Source organism: Pseudopodoces humilis, chromosome 22 (assembly GCF_049639895.1).
Source record: "Pseudopodoces humilis isolate 2021_Gansu_Grassland_sample_001 chromosome 22, ASM4963989v1, whole genome shotgun sequence".
In the NCBI taxonomy this organism is placed as follows: Eukaryota; Metazoa; Chordata; class Aves; order Passeriformes; family Paridae; genus Pseudopodoces; species Pseudopodoces humilis.
Window position 1 is genome coordinate 1560371 of NC_142221.1, and position 18946 is coordinate 1579316.

The 18946-nt window shown below is 44.5% G+C and overlaps 2 protein-coding genes across 3 annotated transcripts in view; both read right to left on the reverse strand.

Annotated features, from left to right (window-relative positions):
* RABGAP1 (RAB GTPase activating protein 1) overlaps window positions 1–18946 on the reverse strand; it is a 62778-nt gene that overhangs the window by 23782 nt on the left and 20050 nt on the right. For both annotated transcript variants that reach the window (XM_014258001.2, XM_014258002.2), the window contains exons 11-13: window positions 18527–18701; window positions 17830–17923; window positions 14793–14943 (exon numbers count right to left, since the gene is read on the reverse strand). In XM_014258001.2, coding sequence (XP_014113476.1) covers window positions 14793–14943; window positions 17830–17923; window positions 18527–18701 — 420 coding nt within the window. The remainder of the gene's footprint in view (window positions 1–14792; window positions 14944–17829; window positions 17924–18526; window positions 18702–18946) is intronic.
* On the reverse strand, window positions 5666–8389 carry GPR21 (G protein-coupled receptor 21). Its single transcript, XM_005529173.3, has 2 exons — window positions 8333–8389; window positions 5666–7966 (listed from the first exon to the last, which is right to left on the reverse strand). Exon 2 carries the CDS (start codon window positions 7595–7597, stop codon window positions 6551–6553), a length of 1047 nt encoding a protein of 348 aa, XP_005529230.1. The 5' UTR covers window positions 7598–7966; window positions 8333–8389; the 3' UTR covers window positions 5666–6550.

An 18946-nucleotide genomic window follows, 5' to 3' on the forward strand; every position in this document is an offset into this window, starting at 1 on the left:
CATTTACAGTTGAAATCCCAGAAGAACTTTTTTCAATTTACCATAAAAGTAATGACTTGGTTTATTAAGCATTTGATTGCTTGGTTCACGTGGTCTGTGTAACACTGAGAATGACTCGCATATGCACAGCAAGATTTGAGTTCATCTTTATGAGGAGACACTTGAATTTATTTCACCTTTTAATGGAAGGATCTCCAGTAAAATGACCATCAGAAATAAGCCAAAGCTTTGAATTACAAACTTGCTATCCTCATCTTACAAATTCCTAAAGAAGTCAGAACAGAAAGTCTGGACTGCCTGCTCTGTTCCATCCCCCTGTGCTGCACCTCGGGCCTCACGCGCAGGCAGGTGGAGCCTTCCCTGATCGCCTCCTTCCAAACACGGGTGTCTCTGTGAACCCCATCTAAACATTATCACTTGTTTAAACTTCTCAGCCAATAAAGCTACTGGTTACCAGCCCACCAATAGGTCTGTTCCACAGGGACCTGGGGCCTCCACAGGGACCTGGGGCCTCCACAGGGACCTGGGGCCTCCTGGGCTCCCCTGGAGATCATCCTATGATCAGCTCAGGGATTGCAACACAACCCCAAAACAGCTTCAGGACAAAACAAAGATGACTTTAACAACTTCTGTTTCTCAGCTGAAACAATCACCAAATCACCAGCACAAGGATCAGTTCTGACTCACAGATTGCTGAAGGACATCTGAGATGTAAAGAAACAACCTGGACCAGGACACAGGCATCACTTCTGCTAATTAATTAACTGCTAAAGCTCAGGAGATGCATATGGGATATGGGTGAGACCAACAAACACCTCCATCTGCAGCCACACTGAATGCCTGCAGAGCTGACAGACTGGGGCTTGTTTCCCACTCTGCAATGGGATAAGAACTGACAGATGACAGAACTCAACATTGTGTGCAGAACCATCAGCAAAGCTGCCTCTATAAACAAACATTTCACCTGTCTAGAAAACAACATCACAGGAAAAAAACCTGAAAAGCTGACCAAAGTAAGTATATCCCATCAGATTAACTCCCTGTGGCTGGAACACCTCAGACAGACAACAGTGACATGGACTGACATTGCCTGAACTCAAATCAGAGGCTGATCATCACTCCAGGTCTGCAGGGAACCCCTTTGGGGTGGGTGTGGGAGACCCCCAGGCTCAGAGGAGCTGCCTCCAGGGAGCAGCAAAGCAAAAGCAAGAAGGTTAAACTCCATATTTAAAAGAAATATTGTGTATTGTAAAGAAAATGACCCACATTAAATATTCCATTGTTTTGACTGACCTCCAGCAGGTTTCCTCTCTTTGTTTCCATCACCACAACTTTCAGTTTCTTTCTCTGAACACAATTGCACCTGGTCCTACACTTATTAAATTTTAATTTAAATATCCCCTTCCAAAAACATAACTTTAGTATTAAATGCCTTTGCTTATGTGCAGAAACATCTTTCAAAGCAGTACCTCTGCAGAGCCCGGGCAATAATGGAAATACCAACTGGAAGTCAGACATTGGCCCAGAAGAATACACTTCTCTAGTGAAAACGGGACATTCTCCCACCATCCCAAAGAGGGGCTGTTTGCTTTGGAGACAGTCTGTAAAACCTGACCAGCTGCAAGCTCCTCACAGCCCCCCACACACAACAGCATTCACCATACAGGGAACATTAAAGGTAACATTTGGATAAACTTGGATTCAAATCTGAGTTTATCTTGAATGACAGCACAGAAAGGATGTGTTGTATTCTGCAAAATCATAGAAGGGAAGAAGAAACATTTCTAAACCAAACAATAAAATAAGGGTCAAGTCAGGCAAAAGCTTCAGCAGGTGCTTCAAAAACTCAGAACTGAACATGTGCTAAAACAATGAAAAAAAAGCCTTCCAAAACCTCCACCTCCTCTTATTAAATTATCTAAAACAGATGAACTAGAAAAATTTTAGAAGGGTCTTTTGTTTGTAAAGTCTGAAGGCAGATTCCTGTGCTCACATACTGGTTCCTAAGAAATATTTTTTAAAGCACCAACCTGACTTAGAAGTTCTGTTAACTTCAAAACCTGATGTGAAGATAGATCAGACTTGTATAAATATTTCACGTATAATATGTGAAATATTTCAGACTTCCTGACTCATGGAATTACTGCCTTGATCAAGACAGCACTTCGGAACATCACAATAAAAAGCAAAAAATCTGCATATTGAATTTGCACACTGAATGTTTCCATCTCGTATCACATCCAGGCCTTGGAAGTGTCTTTTTTCAGAAGAGACAAACTGAAATGTAGGGTTCTCACACATAAAGCCTTTATATGAGCAGGAGGGAACAATGCCATTGGGAATTCTCTGTCTCTTGCAATTCTCTGTGCCTCGGTACTTTGTACCCTTTTCCTCCTGTCAAAGACTTGTGACAAATATCCAAAACTGCCCCTTGGCACTCTGACACTGAGCCATGTCAGAACTCCAAGTAGTAGAAACATATTTCTGAGTGATAAGAAGCTTAAAAACAAGTACAAACTCCCCACCAACAAATGAAGACGGTAGAAACTGGTAACATTTAATAAAAAAAAATTAACAGTAGATAAAAACAAAACTTTTGTTTGACACAAAAGATTTCTGTTGAGTTTAAAAATATTGTCCCTTGATTGAGATCATAAAAAAACAATGTATTTCACAGCTATTTTCCCAGTATATTTGGAAAATGACAAAATAATCACAACCTAAACTTCCAGTATTTTTTTTTTTTTAAAAAAAAGGGACTTCTACCTGAAGCAAATTACCATTTTCTGAGAAGCTGTGAGTACAGAAATCCTTCCCATGGCACTAAAAAAAGCCACTGAATTGCATCTTGCAAATTGAACCTTCCAGCAGCTTAATTAAAGTGAGGCAGATAAACTCTAATAAAAAATAAATTTATAGTCTGAGATGGAACTTCAAAATTAGTTCATTTAATCATATCACAACCCCATTTTTATGAAGATGCAATCTGATTTCTGTCCTCCCCTCAGCGTGGCATTTATCTGTGCAATGCTCTCACCACCGATTTCCAAAGCACCCAGACACAAAGAGAGCCAGAAGTGGATTCATTTCATGTGTGGAGGATGAAAATGATCCAGCTGAGAAGTTTGCTGCCTGACCACTCCTAGCATGGATTGCGATGGGAAGGATCCCTGTGCCTGTGTTGGGTGCACGACCAAAGGTGTTCAATGCACTGCTGAGAAACAAAGTCCTGTTTGTCAAAATTATTTTTCCCACTGTTGGCACAGTGAACAGAATTCACCCCCTGCAATTGCACTGAAGACAACAGACTCAAAGGTTACAAATATTTAGAATGTCTAAACACGTGCTACATCAACATTAACTTAAGAGGGAAAAAACATAATTTAAATGTTTAAAACATCAATAAATTAACACAGACAAAAAGAGAAATATTTGACACTGAAACTAAGCTACTGAGGCAACACTAGAAGTGTCTGTATAGTGGATGAAACCTGAATGCATCAATTGGATGCAACTCCTCTTCATCCTTATCTCTTGGAGACTTCCAGATTCTGATTTTCACCTCTTACAGAAAACGTCCGAGCTGAGGAAGACTTGGAGACGAGTAAGGCAACTGAAAACAGCCTGGCTGTCAGGAATGTTAGAAGTGAACCTTCGCTGCAAAGCAGCAACAGCTGCAAGAATGCATCTGGATCAGCCACCATGCTCCAAGTGCAATTCCTGGCTCAGGGCTGAAAGAACGACTGCTTCAGCTCCAGTTAAATCTCTATGCCATGATTTAGACCCCTTACCAGTTTCAAAAACTTTCAAAATTCTCAAAAACTAGCACACAATGCTTCTGTTTAATCCCTCTATTTAGCTATAAAAAACCCCCAAAGCAACAATCTTTCCAGCTTCCACTTACACCTGAAACTGCCGTTTCTAGGGTTTTAGGCCCCAGCAGATTCTTCTCTTCTATTAAGTCTAATCAAATGCTATTTCAATGACACACTGCATCATTTCAAAGACTTGGAAATGTTAGATAAGGTGAAGAGTCAGAGAAAGGCTACGGGGAGTTTACCTGAGAGGCTGTTCCAAGAATACCACACACACACACACTTTGATATGAGTGACAAAAGCCCTTGAATTGTTCCCCGAAGCCCACCTTTGCCATCATACCCACAGAGCGCCTGAGACAATCAGCCACGATGTGCTGAGAGCTTATTATCCCACTTCTTTTCCAAGTGAGTCACTCCACCCCTGTGCTACCCCCACGGCTGGCTGTGTCTAACCAAAATTCCGACTGCGAGGGCTCTGCCGAGCAAAGCACCCCGGGCATGTCTGCGAGGACCCAGCACAAGCCCCTCTCTGCTCTTTACTACAAGGAGAGCAAGAAATGGTGGTGTGAAGGCAGCAGGGTTTAGACAACCTGTGCTCTTAAAATTTCAGATGAACTAAAGAGGATGTTTATCTTGAGATGAAATACGCTGGAAGCTGATCAAGATGCCACTTAAATGCTTTGCCCCAGGGCCCTCCAACAGAAGGAGGCAGCAGTAGCAGGGGGTTCTGCCCCATCCTCCCCTGAACAGGTACACACACATCCAGGAGAGGAACTCAAATGCACCAGCACTGTGTGCTGACAATTACATGCCATGCCAGGAATGCTTCATCCTGCTGCTCTCTCTCCCTCTCCTTCCCCGTTTCCTCACTGGCAGCCCCATGAGACTGCACTGGAGCAAATGTGGATGGGCAGCAGGGCCGGGCTGTGGCAATCGTGGCATGTGATGGGGCAGAGACAAGCTGGTATCCTCCAGGGCAAGGCATAGAGAGGAGAGGCCAGGGCTCACAGCACTGCACAGAGGAGGGGGGAATTTCCAGGAGGGACAGGGCACAGTATTAAAAATATGATCTTGATCTAGAACAACACAGACTTGAAATCATTTAACATAAACAGAGCCTTCCCTTTGGCCAACAGAATTACCCCAATTCTAAAAATATCACATTATTTTTCCCTATCCTTCTTTGCATTCCCACTGTGACTAAGAGCACACCAGCTGTACCAGAGGAGCTCAGCAAACTCCCCACTCAGCAGCCCAAGGCAGTGACTGGAAGCACAAGGAGGGGCACAGAGGGTGGATGGTCAGGGGCACAGCACAAGCTGCTCTGAGAGCAGGAGAGACAGAGGGACAGCCCTGCTCCAGGACAGGGGGACACTGCAATCCACCACTACAGGAATACTTGCTTCACCTTCATTTCCAAAATGGCATCAGTAAAAAGACAAGGATATTCTCTACAAAAAACTCAACAATTTGAGGGCCATTCTGCCTTCTTAACAGCATGACAGTACTCAAAACATTTAATGTAGGCTAAGCTTGAACAAGCTGTGTTCAATGAGATCTGGTTCCTCAGATATTGCCTTTGTCTGACCAGTTAGATATGCTTTTGCCAACAGGATTTAGCTCCTGCTATATTTGAACCATCTTTAATCCCATGAAGGCTAAAGAAAAATGTCTCTGATTTAGCTCTGTGCACTTATGAATAACTCAAATACTACAGTTAAATTTACAACATAGTTCCCTTAGCTGTTTAGAAGACAATTGTTTTCTTTCCTTTCCCCTTAAGTTCCAGTATGTAAAATATCAGAAGAATTTAGATTAAAAAAAAAAAAAAAAAAAAAAAGGGGACATGTTATTTTTAAAGTTGTTCTTGAGAAAATTTCCACATACAAACCCGCGGCACTTCTCCACTGGTTTGAGAACAATTTTCACATGTTGGCATCATCTTTGAGTGGCTGCCACAACTCTGGTATCATAAAGCAACACATATTTTCTCTTAGCTTATCAAAATACATTTTATTTAACTGCTAAATTTGGTCTGATCCAAGTTTTTCTTCTTACTTCACAACAAACAGGAAAACACAGATCCACACTCTGATCCAAACATGCATCCTACCAGGGAAACGGGGCACGGAAGCCACCTCAGCCCTAAGAGTATGACTGCCCAGACCACATCACTGCACTCACGGCTCATTAACAGAGTTCACACTGAAATGTTCACATTGTTCAACTCCTGTTCTACAAGTCCTGTCTAGGTAGCACTGAAAAACAAATTGTTTGGCCCCTTCTGTTCTGACGCTGGAACGTTGTGTCAATATACTTTGGCATATATTAAAAAAATCCCTGTAATATACCATAGACTGTGACATTTCCACTTCAGATCTATCATTTACATGTGAAGCACGAATCTCCAAAGAACCCAGTAAAGCTGTAAGAAAGACTACATTTTGCCGAAGCTCTCAGACACCCACTCCATTCAGTCACACCAGCTGGAGAGGTAAGTGTCAAGATACAGCTTTATTCTTTAAAATGAATGTGGAGGTGAAACTCCACAGCCTCCTCCATAGCAATCATTTTTTAAAGTGAAACCACAACGCTATGTGCTCCTGATCCTCCTATGTCAGCAGCATTTCTCAGAAACCTTTTTGCAAATCTGGATATCTTAAAATCGTATCTAAGTAATTTTGCAATCTACGCAATTGTCCCTGCACTTCCCAGTCCAGCTGACAGGCGTCCTAGACATGACATCCATTGGAAGATCTTTTGCTCCTAGAGGTAGAGGAGTCCTTAGCTACCCTCTGTCTAGCACACGAGGCACAGATGGCCCCCGAGAGACGCTTCAGCCCCTTCTGAAAGACACTGTTGGAGAGACTGTAAATGACACAGTTGCAGAAACTGTTGCTAATGGCAAGCCAAGTGGTCAAGAAGGACGCGACGCGGTTACTATAGACATTGGAGCTCTCCAGCAGGAAATAGATGATGTAGGGCAACCACAAGATGTAGAAGACACTGGTGATGCGGAAGAGGACCATGGCGTAGCGCTTGTCCGGGCAGGGCTGGGCCTCCCCAGCCTCCCCGTCCTGCGAGCTGAAGCGCACCCGCCGCTCGTTGATCTCCTTGGTGTGCTGCTGGCAGATGCGGAAGATGTTGAAGTAGGTGAAGCAGACGATGAAAGCGGCCGGGGCGTAGAGCATCACCACAATGAAGAGGGTGAAATAGGGATCGGTATTCCAGGAATTGGCGCACCACTGGAACACGTCCCCGTGATATCCAGGCTTTCCCCAGTGAAAGGAGGGTAAGAAGACCAGGCAGGAGTAGAGCCAAATGGTCAATATGCAGATTCGCAGCCTCCACGGGGTAACCAGCGTGTTGTAGGTCAGGGGCTTCGTGATGGCAATGTATCTGTCAATGCTGATGCAGGCCAGGGAGGCCATGGAGACGCTCTTCAGCACTGATACCACATAACCAAAGATTTGGCAAACCAAAGACTCACTTAAAACAATAGGATAGTGCAGCAGAGACAAAGAAGGCACCAGACAGCTCACGCCCACCAGGAGGTCAGCATACGCCATAGTCTGGATGAAGTAGCTGGTGGTGTGGTGGTTCAGCAGAGGTGCACAGTGAAAGACAAATATCACAATAATGTTGCCCGAAATAATCAGCACCATGAGGAACACAATAATAACCACTTCCAGGAGGCAAAAATTGATGGTCTCCAAATAGCTAATGGCCAAGAGACAGAAGGGCCGGCCACTCTGGTTGCCAACCAAAGAGGAGTTCATCTTGAGCACTGCAGTGATCTCTCTACTTCATGCTCCTGCCTGCTGCCTGCAGCCACTCCAGGCAGCTGCTGTCATTGCGGCTGGTGCTGTGTTGTGCAGCAATGTCAAAACCGGAGCTCCGGTCCCCAGGGCTGCTCCAGATGCTGCTGCTGTGCATTGTCTGCAGCACAATTCCCCTTTAAATCCGGCTCCCCGCCGCTGCCGGTGCACCGGGACCCAGCGGCAGGCATGTCAGCAACTTCCCCGGCGTACCGGAGAGGGCTGATACTGATGCCCTCCTGGGTGGGCTGCCGCGCCGAGGAGGGATCAGGGGCTGGGGGAAGAGGGAGCGGAACCTCCACCGAGTCAGGACGAGAGTCCTCCCAAAGGCTGGCAGAGAGAAGGGGAAAGTGTTTTACAGAACCGCCTCTCCCCCGCGCTGCCACCTCCGCCGCTCCCCTCCTTCCCCACGCCCTGCTCAGCGCTCCCCGCCGGCCCCGGCTCCAGCCCCGCTCCCTCCCCACGCCCCGCCGGCGGCAGCGGGAGGCGATGCCGCCTCCCCGGAGCCCCGGCAGCCGGGCGGGGGGATGCGCGGCGGGGAGGGCGGGGGTCCAGCCCTTCTCCGCTGGCTCCATTTTGCACGGCGCCTTTGTTCGCCGCCTCTCCCGGCCCCGCCGCCGCCCCGCCGGCCCCGCCACCGCCCCGCCGGCCCCCGCCCGGCCCGGGGCCAGCCCGGCCCCGCCGCCCCGGCCCTACCTGCGGCGGGGGAACAAAAGCGCGGAGCATCCTCGGGCGGGCGGCGTGTGCTCCGGCCGCGGCGATGCGGAGCCGGGGGCGGGGAGGCGGGAGGAAGGGGAGGGAGGCGGCGGGAGCGCGGGGGAGGGCGCGGCGCGGCGGGGACCCGGCGGGGAGCGGGGCCGCAGCCCCGGCCCCCATCCGTCCGCCCCGGCGAGCAGGGAGCGGGGCAGCGCCGGCCGCAGCCTCGGGAAAGGCGGGCTCGCACTCCGGGGGCGCTCGGCGAGGCGGATCCACGGGCGGCCGGTGGCCGTGGGAGCCTCACCCGGCGCGACCCCGCCGCCCCCGGCAGCGCACACGGGTCCCGGCCCTGCCGTCCCCGCGCCGCCGGTGCCGCAGGGACACACGCCCAGCTCCTCCTCCCGCACCCCTGCACGGCGAGCGAACCGTCCATCACCGCCCTGAATTCACGCGGTTCGTCGTCACTTAAAGGCTTTTCCATCCCAGCCCTTTTGGGGAAAATCCTATTCTGGAATAAACGTGCCTTTCCTAGGTGTAGTGTGTGCTGCTCAGGAGACATCTGAAACCAAGGGCAAAGCTGAGAACGATGTCCCACCGTTAATCCAGATGCTCCTCCAGGTAGGCAGGCGCCTCCCTCCATACACAGAGAGAGACACACACAGAACGCAAAGGCATCGCCGTCCCTGACAGTGCCTGGGACATCGGACACCAAAACAGAAAACCCAGCGACATTCCAGCCAGCAAACACGCTAGAGATTCACAGCACAGCACTTCAACTTGTATTCACACCCTAAGTTAATACCATCTCTATTCAACCAGAAAAACCTCTTTGAAGGCAGAGAGGCATAACCAGGTACAGCTCTTGTTTATTGTTTGTCAAGAGCTTCAGATGAAGCGTGAAAACGTGTTCCCAGGTATGTGGGAGCTCATTCTCTGAGCCGGACGGCAGACTGCTCCACTGCCACCGCTGAGGACAGGCCCTTGCAACGGGAATTTGTATCTGAATGGATCAAGCCAGTAAAAAACTGAAGTGAAGCTCTCTGGCAATCAAAATCATTTAGTCAGACATGAAAGTGTGCAACTGGCATCCTTACAAGCTGAGGTCCACACTGAATTCAACCAATACCAACAAACACAAGGTTTTGGTTAACCTAAGCTCAACGCTGGTCATTCTGTGGAATACCTAATGGGAAATTAATTGAGGCCAAAGGGATAGATGTCAAAGCAATCAAGCCGCAATTCTCAGGTTTTTAGCTGACCAGTAAGTACAAAAATCATTTCATGATACACTTGTCTTGGCCACAAATCTGTGCTGGGCAACAGCATGACTTGGCAGATTTTTAGTAAGTCTCATACAAATGCCTGAAAACAAAAATTTGGGGGTTCTGCCCTATCGTTAACCCCAAAAAAATCTCTTTACTATTCTCCACCTTTTTTTTTTTAAATTTATGGTGTTTCTACTCATGGTAGCTGAAGTACTAGAACTGTATCTAGGAAACATAAACTTTGAATTAAATTTAGGGCAGGGTATTGTGGATTTACAAAAAAACAAGCTATGATTGAATTACTGCTGGAGAAATGATCTCCTATCTTTCCAAAGCAGAGAATGATTTACATACCGATTGATTCAAATAGTATTTCTGGATCCCTGGGCACAAATAGACACATTATAAACAGCCCCAAGAAAATGTATCTTGATACATTGAACTTTCTATGTCAGATACATAAAAACAAGGTAGCAATGGAAATACTGAGCCCAACCAAAACAACACCTAGTTGCTAAAATTTTTAAACAGAAGATGCACCATGAAATCACAAACTCCCCAGTGTTCAGGTTTTTATGAAAAGCTTAATGCCCTTAGAGCCGAGGTATTTCTGTAGAAGAGCCACGTCTGTTTTTTCCTTTAACTGACATTCTATTGTTTCTCCGAAGCTGAGAGCAATGACTCCACTGAGTGCTCTTGCCAGCTTTCTCCTGCTCGCTTAAAACACCCAAACCAGCAATAGCTCCACATCCTCCTGCCCCTGCAGCAGAAGCCAGCCCAGAAGATGAAGTAAACTGCACCTGGAAGGTAACTGGGGTGCAGTGCCTGCTCCCCAGCTCTCAGCTTGAGTGCACCACCAGACCACCACAAGAACCACCCTAAAGACACCAAAATCTGTGGCTGAGGTCTGTGGGACTGAAAACACTGCTGTGGTGTAGAGACTTCTCCCACCCTACACCATGGTACAGGCACCACCTCTTCTAAGGCAATGAAAAGTACTCCAGAAATTATTCAAAGTTACAATGACAACTCCTGGGAAAACTGCTGCTTGTAAAAGATAATTAAACTTTTATCACCATGTGATCAAAACTAATCAAACAAGGAATCTCAAGGTTCAGGCACACTGACAAGGCTACGTCACTGTACACTGTGATGCACGGATGCATGGCAGGTTCCATTTCAGTTGACTGCACACAGTCAAGGCCCTCTGTCCTGAAAATTCAATGTATTCTTTTTAATTTATTGGAACATATGGAAATATGATTGTGATATAAGTGGAAAATAAGTGTTAACCACCCACAGCTAAGATTCTGTCACATTTTATGCCACCGATGACAACACATTCAGTCAAATAGCAGTAGTGACATTTCAATCTATTTCTTCATTAAAAACTAGCATCATTTGCACCAAGACAGACAAGTATATTTGGTAGAACATCTGTGTTCTATAATCCTCGTCTTATGGAGACAAAAAGGTGGGAAGATGAGAAAGTGGGTAGCAGGAGTCCTGCTATAAGAAAGACTGGAACAAATTAATCTCTTACCAGTCTGGGATTTCTCCCAGAAATGGTGACCCCAGGGTAACATTCCAGGATACTCCTCCTGACACCAGACTATTACTTTTTATTTTATTTGTGCCACAAGATGTCCCTCTCACATTGTAATTTTCCTAATATAGTGTATTTATCTGGTACAACAGTTCATGGTTTTTTCCTTTCTACATCACTTCCTCCCACACAGACCTATATTCACAAGCTTTTTATTTTCTCCTCAATATTGTAAATGTCAGGTTTTAAATGTTGATATTATGAAGAACTTCTCCACTGACAGATTCAGTAGTTGTACTAATCCTTTCTAAAATTCGCCTGAGAAGTGGCTGCTGTCTCCTTCACTTTGTACCGTGATTATTTATCTTTTTTAGCCTGTCTGGCTCACTTTACGTGCTTTCTACTCAACAACGCTTTCCATCCACCTATGCCTGTCAAGAACATGAAGTATTTTTCCTGCAGGTGTCTGTTCATACCTGGAGTGAGACCCCATGTGTCTTCTGCTACCTTTCAGTGGCTGGAAGCCTGGAGATTAACAGCCATAACTGTGATTGCCAAAGTGCTACCAGGACCAGATGCCTCTCCCAGGGATTGTCTAGATCGTTTCACCTAGAGCTTCCTTTCTGTCCCCAGTAGGGACATGACCTTAATTCACTGGGCTGGCTTTCATCCACACTCCCCACCATGAGCATGGCAAACTGGAGCCGAGAAAAGCTTTATTATTGCACACAGATGGTGTGCAAATTCTCAAAAGTAATTTGTGAGAACACCATGATGGTGAAACTTCAACCTCCCCGCAATAACAAAAGCGCAGACAACAAAACCCCAGCCAGCGTGTGGCAAAGAAAACCAGAGCAAATAATTAATATATGCTGTCATGATGACTAGAACCCAACAAGCACACCTTGAAACACAGTTTCAATGCAGTTTTTAAGTCATATTCAAGATGAGAGCTAGACACAGTTCTCCTGCATAGTAGAGCATAAAGGAGACACTTCCTTTTCAATCCTTCAGTAGCCAGAATTCAACAGTAAACAAGCTGTCCTTGCAGCAATTAATTTGCAAAGGAAAACAAAAACCAGAAATTACCTGAGCCTGCCCTGGAAAGCAACCACCAGAAGAAATCCTGGGGTGCTGCATCCAACATCCTGTGCACAAGGGAAAAAAAAATCCCTGAAACAGGCCAGAAGGTTTTGAAGCAGCTGCCAAGACTGATCCTTATTAATTTGGGACTGTGCTGCTGCATGGGTCATGAAAAGCCTGGCAGAAATCAAATGCAGCTACAGAAACAGAGGATAACATGAAGACAGAAGGGATTATGAGCATTATGTGCACTCACACAGGTTTCCTGCATCTCCTGCTCACATTCATGGCACAAGTTTTACATGGACTCCTTGTGTTCCTGCACTACACCACAGCAGTTAGATTCTAACACAAACCCCCTTCAAGGCATGGTAACGCAAACAACTGCAGGCTTGCCAGAGAAGAATTGGCAATAGTGACATGCAAAACATGGCAAAGCATTACAAAGATGGGAAAGCAATGTAATATAATGGACCCTTGTCTTACATAATTAACATCTTTTTTCCCAGGAACACTTACTCCTATCCATTGCTGCATACTTACTGTATCTGAGCTGCTATTTTAAAAGCAGTAATAATTAGTCACATTAGAACTCCAAAATTATCACATTTCATGCCTAAGAAAGGCATGAAAACAAAAATTTTAGGCTGAAGTGAAGCCCAGCATTATTATACTCCTGGCATAGACAGCACACAAAGGGTGTGCAAATGTTATATTGCTGGGCCTTGAATTCGGGTTCTCCTCAGCCTCTCAAACAATCCTTGCATTTTTTGCCTGTTCTCCTCTTCAGTACCTCCACACATCCACTGAGAGATAACCCTATTTAAAGCCTTGCACTTCTTTCACTGCCTGCAGACTGAAGAAATCCCAATTCCCCTGAGAACCAAGCACACATTTCTGTTCTCAAACACCAACCTCTGTCCCTTATACAGGAGCAGTCCAGGCCTGTTCCCATATTTAAGTCACACCAAGACAAACAGCCATGGCACTGGGCTAATATGGCACCTCCAGATTAGGGAAACCTCGTTTTCATTTGCTTGAGCTGGCTATGGCAGCATGCAATAGATTACAGATGCATGTAATAGACTGCAGACCTCATGAGACTACAGCAGGGCCTGAAAATGGTCAGTCAGGACCCATTCTCTCCAATTTCTTAATTAGTTTCTGTGCTGAATGACCGCTGCAGGCATAGCCAGTGCTTTTGAGCAGAACACAGTGCAGGACCTGCCTGCTCTCCCTTACACTTGGACTGCAGAGATGCTTCCAACACATGAAATGCAGGTTACTTTCTTTGTCTCAGCCAAATGAAAACCAGTGGAAAGGTTTCACAGGTTTAAAAATGAAATGCTACGCTATCCCCTTCCAGCTGACAAAGATAGTAGCAGAACATGTCACCAACTGTGCCACAAAGACATCATCTTTTGCATTCTGATACACTGAAACAGAGAAACAAGTGAGGCTGACAACTACTCACTAGGCAATTAAAATAACACAACAGGATAGCTGTGATCACTCCTTGCCAGAGCATTCAACCTCCACATTACTTATATGATTTATTCACCATAAAATCCAAGATACAGCTCCACTATGCATAAACCAGTATTAAGGAATTTGGATCAAGTTTTTTCTATATTCACCAAGTACATGAAAATACTTATGGCAGAACATTTTTAGCTGATCTAACATGATTCATTCATATCACGTAAGATCCTTCCTGCATGACTCCATCAGAAACTGAGTTTAATTTCAGAAGCCCTCCTGCCCTCAGAATAAGGTCTTTAATTGCTCCTTGTGAATCTGTGCCATCAGAATATAGATATACAAAGACTGATTCACTTGTTTTGCTTTTTAACTGGTGAATAATTAATTTCTGTTATATTTGTACTAAAGCTGCAGCATTAATAATTTCTAATACAGTCCTTCTAGACTTGCATGTTTGATGAAAGCAATAAAATCCAATGTAGCTATACAGACAATGGTCAAATCCAAACTAACCCATCAGTTTTCTGGATAAGAAAGTGACATTTCATTTTGTGATCCATTTGTTACTTGAACTTTGAGAACCACTGAGTGATGTCTGTACATACAATTCTTACATCCTTTTCCTACCTTAGTGAGGTCAGCATTCAAGATGAGAAGCCACAAAACAGCTGTCTAATGCAAAAACATCCACATTGTTCTGTTTTCTTTCTACCAAAAAAGGCTGCAATTTCTGCTGATGTTGGATTTTCAGCATAAACACTGAGACAACACAACAAAATTCAGCTTTCATTCGGAAAAGCCAAACAAGCAAAGAAAATTAATCCGTCCATTATGAAAGCAATTAATAGGATACTTATTTTTTACAAACTCAGAACTCAGCTGAGTGAAACAGGACTATAAAAGGAAAGCAGTGTAATGCCACCAGCAGTTCTGTCAGGGGCTTTGGTGGAGGATTAAATCAGAGTCACACCTTGAACATTCAGGTACACTCAGGGACCCTCAGGCAAGAGCACACTTGAAACCACTGTATTCCCATTCTTTAAGAAACAGGGTGAAAAAAAAGAGCTGAAAAAAGCCATGGTACCTTTGTGATGAGGATCCTGTACTTCTCCACCAGGTGGTCGTTGTTGTGACACCCTGCCAGCAGCTGCCACACCTCGCCCCGCAGCGCCTCGGGGACTCCGCTCCGCACCAGCGCCGACAGCGTCTTGGGCCGCACGCTCAGGTTCAGGTGCCTGCACAGGGGAGGGCTCAGTTATTGCCCCAAACAACCACAAATACACGTGGCACAGCTGCCAGGCAGGCCAGATCTCCAAGTGAAATTCAAGTTATGAAAAATAAATAAAATTTGGAGAACTATTTTCTTGATTCCCATTAAATTTTTATATATAAATATACATGAACATTCAACAATCCAACACACTCCACTAAATACTAGAAGACAGAGGTCACAGTGTGCAAATTCTAAGTCCAAACTACCTCAAAATGAGTAGTTTGCAGAAGCCTACACTGCTCAGCTGCCCACAGCCCAGCAGCAGGTGACCTCCTCAGGACAGGAGGGACAGAGGAGTCAGTCAGAGCCCCAAAAATTGCCTCTTGTGGTTCCCTAACTGCATCATCCCTGGGTTCCCTAACTGCATCATCCCTGGGTTCCCTAACTGCATCACCCCTGGGTTCCCTAACTGCATCATCCCTGGGTTCCCTAACTGCATCCCTGGGTTAGAGCAGCCTCCACTGCACCAGCCAGCCCAAACTGAACAGCTCCTTCCAGCGAGACCACTGACAGCTCATAAATTACAGAACAGTTTTTACTAAAAACTAAACCTACTTATAATTTATGCACTTACAGCATGTTAAGCTGAACAGCTCATTTGTGGCTTATATATAAAAATCCTCAAAAGACACACACCTTAAATCATAGAAATTACTATTTTTCTGCAGTTACTAAAAAAAACCAAACTTCTGGTTAAAATGATCAAGAGAACTGACAGGAAAAGCCAGGCAGAAAAATGAAGTTGTGCCACATTAACTACATTATGTTCTTCATAAACTGGCATTTATTAATGTTTGTCTATTTATTAATGTTTGTCTACAGTCTAACAGGTATGTGGATAATTATTTTATACAGACTGGGATTGCCCTATTGCCTTTCTCCAGTCTACAGTGTTCTATCACAATAATCTAGAGACTAACAAGGTAGACATTTAAATCAGTATTTACTGCACAGAACCCAGGACAATCATGTCCTCCTTCACTGTGCCTTCTCTAAAATAAATCAACTGAAATAAAAATTATATTTATTTAGTACTTACATTTATATCAATATATAGTCACACCTATAAACATATCTATAGAGTATATATTATGCTTTTATAATATGTAAGTATATTTATATAAAATACCTCCTATATACAAAATACTCAATGTTTTTCTAATGGCCTATAAAACTGCTTTGCCTTAATCTCAGATCAGAGGAAGTACAACAGTAGTTCCAATGAATACACTCATGAAGGCTGTAGACTAAAGGCTACACACTACTGGATTCTTCCAAACTATTTTTGAAATGAGAAAAATTGTGTGACTCAGCAGTTATGAAACATCAGCCAGATATTCTTTGGTATCACAAAATACCAAATACTTAATTACTATACAAATCTAATTACACAGTTCTAAAAAACTAGCATGAAACTACCTGAAGTCTGATTTTTATTATTTTCAATCCTCTTATGTGAAAAGCTGGAGGATCATTGCTTCCAAATACACATTCTTAGTTAAGAAGGAAAGCCCTTTAACACATATTAAAACTGTTGCCAGCATTAGCACAGAAGCATTTCATATCCTCTTAGAGCTGCCAAAACATTTCCAATGGGAGTCAGGTGGCTTAATTATCTCTGAGCCCTTGGAAGAATTACAAAAAAATTCAAGTTGAAAGAAACTTTCTCACAGCAGCAGATGCAGAGAGCTCATCTGGGAAAGATGTTTCTCCAAATCTAGGAGAGGGAAAAGGGATCATGTAACATTTTACCACAACCTTCCCCTCTTAGAAATGTGTCCACTTAGTGCAAAACCAAACTGGAAGGAAAACTACTTACTCAAATAGCAATAACTGCAGAAAATACCAAATAGTTACAATCTTAATTTAAAGAGATTCCTGTCTAAGTGGTCACATCAGTATTTTTCTCTCCTAAGCTGCATGACTGACTCCAACCTCTGCTGTCCTACTCCTCAGATCAGTACCCTACACAACCTTTGACTTGCTGTACAGCCCTTGCTTCCTTCAGGAAGCCACAGGCCACAATTAAAGCCAGAGTCAAAATGAAGCCTGTTTGAGTTCAATCTCATGCTGCCCATCACTTCCTTCTGTGGAGAAAAATAAAACCTAACAAAACCCCTGCATTTTACAACAATCAGCATCACTTTGGAACTACTCAGGCTACTTCAAGATGAATAAAAAAATCCCTCATCAAAGAAGGATTGTGTTGCATTAGCAATTGGACTGTCAAGAAACACTCTTCTTGTACACTGACATTTTTCAGGGATAAAACAGCAGAGCTCATCTACTTCCTTCTTGGCAGGCTCTGGAGCCTTCCTTTAGATAAGGGAGGAAAAACATCTTCTCTATCCAAGTCCAAATCTCCCACTTCTTAAGCTACAGTCACTAAGATATGACAGCTGCAGGAAAAATTGGCTGTGAACCCAGTCAGAATTACAAAGAGGAACGGAAGTGATCTGTGCAAAATAGACAAAGCAAGAGCTGCATTTTCTTTATAGTTCAGGTTTTCCTTTATACTACTTAGTTCAGGTTTTCCTTTAACAAAATCCCAAGAAACCTGAAGGTAGGTAGAATACTCAATTTAAGACAGAACCAACTAAAGACACAGCATAAGTGAATTTCTATACATTAAGCACACACTCAAAAATTAATATATTTAGAAGACCCTCTAAAGAAATCAAAAAACATCAAGAGAGAGAATAAGGGGCATTGTGGGGATGGATAGAGAACTAAATCCAAACTAATCTTATATCAAACAGCCTCTGGAAATAAAATCTCCAAGCAGACAGAACAAATGAAATGAGAATATTCAGAATTGTAATTTTCAGAATGTGATTTTGCCACTTACCACTTGGACAGCAGCTCTCCCCACGTTTCAAGGATTTTTTCTGCACACTCTTTGGAAACATCTCCAGAACCACTTAAGAGTGGTTCATCATTGTCTGCCAAAAGAACAGAAGGGACACTTCAGCCAAGGCCACATGGAAGGCCAGCAGGAAAAGTGGAAAAGCAGAAACCCAAGTTATGTCCATTTCAGCTCAGAGCCATAAGGCCAGATGTTTCTATACTCAGAAGTGGTCATGGTTTCTTTGCAGAAGTTCTTGAAAATGCATTAAGTTTCAAGCTGGGCAGGTCCTGGTACAGTTTCATCTCTCACAGATGTCTGACTCTCCACTAAAACACTGCCTGCTGACACTTCAAGTAACACCAGCTTCTCCTTTCTGCTCTCAAACCTGCTCACAGATGCTCAGGGAGGGGCAGAAGCCACACAATAACCCCCAGTTTTTAGGAGCCCTTTTTGACATTGTCCCAGATACACCAGAAAGGAGGCCTGGGCTGAGAGAAGCAGGGACACTGAAGTGCCAGACGAGGGAGAGGCTCAGCAGGAATGCCAGGACACTGGGTATCGAATCTTGCAGTATTCCAGCAAGAAAGAACCATTCATCAGGCAGGTTCTGACTGGAAAGGATCCTACATCTTTTATAATCACCAGTTATTCTCCAACTGCCCTTTCTCGAAGTCCACAAAGCACAGCAGCTTCTTACCTTCCTCTTCATCATCCTCTGGAGGAGATGGGATCATGGAGCCCTGTGAGCCCGACTGGGGCAGGCGGAGAGAGGGGCTGGCTGTGGTTTTCCTTCTCTCCCTCTCTGACTCACTTTCCAGGCACACAACCTCGTACAACGTGTCCGAGTTGTTCTTCCTGTCCTTTTGCTTTATCTAGGAAACAAGGTTCACCTTACTGAGGAAGCTACACAAATGCCAGATCACTTCCTAAGGCTCTGCCTTCTCTTTCTGGAATAGAAGAGCTGAGGAACAACTTTCATTCCACTCTACAGTGAGGAATGTTCATACCAGGAACACACTTAATGCAAGGTGCAGGCTGTCAGTGCTTCTGATGCCATGAAATGTGCTGAGAGCGTGCTGCACCCAAAGGCACAAAGTGTCTGTCACAAGCACAAGTG

Bases quoted from the DNA above. Each gene is read 5' to 3' on its own strand.
- GPR21 (XM_005529173.3), bottom strand. From the start codon at position 7,597: ATGAACTCCTCTTTGGTTGGCAACCAGAGTGGCCGGCCCTTCTGTCTC.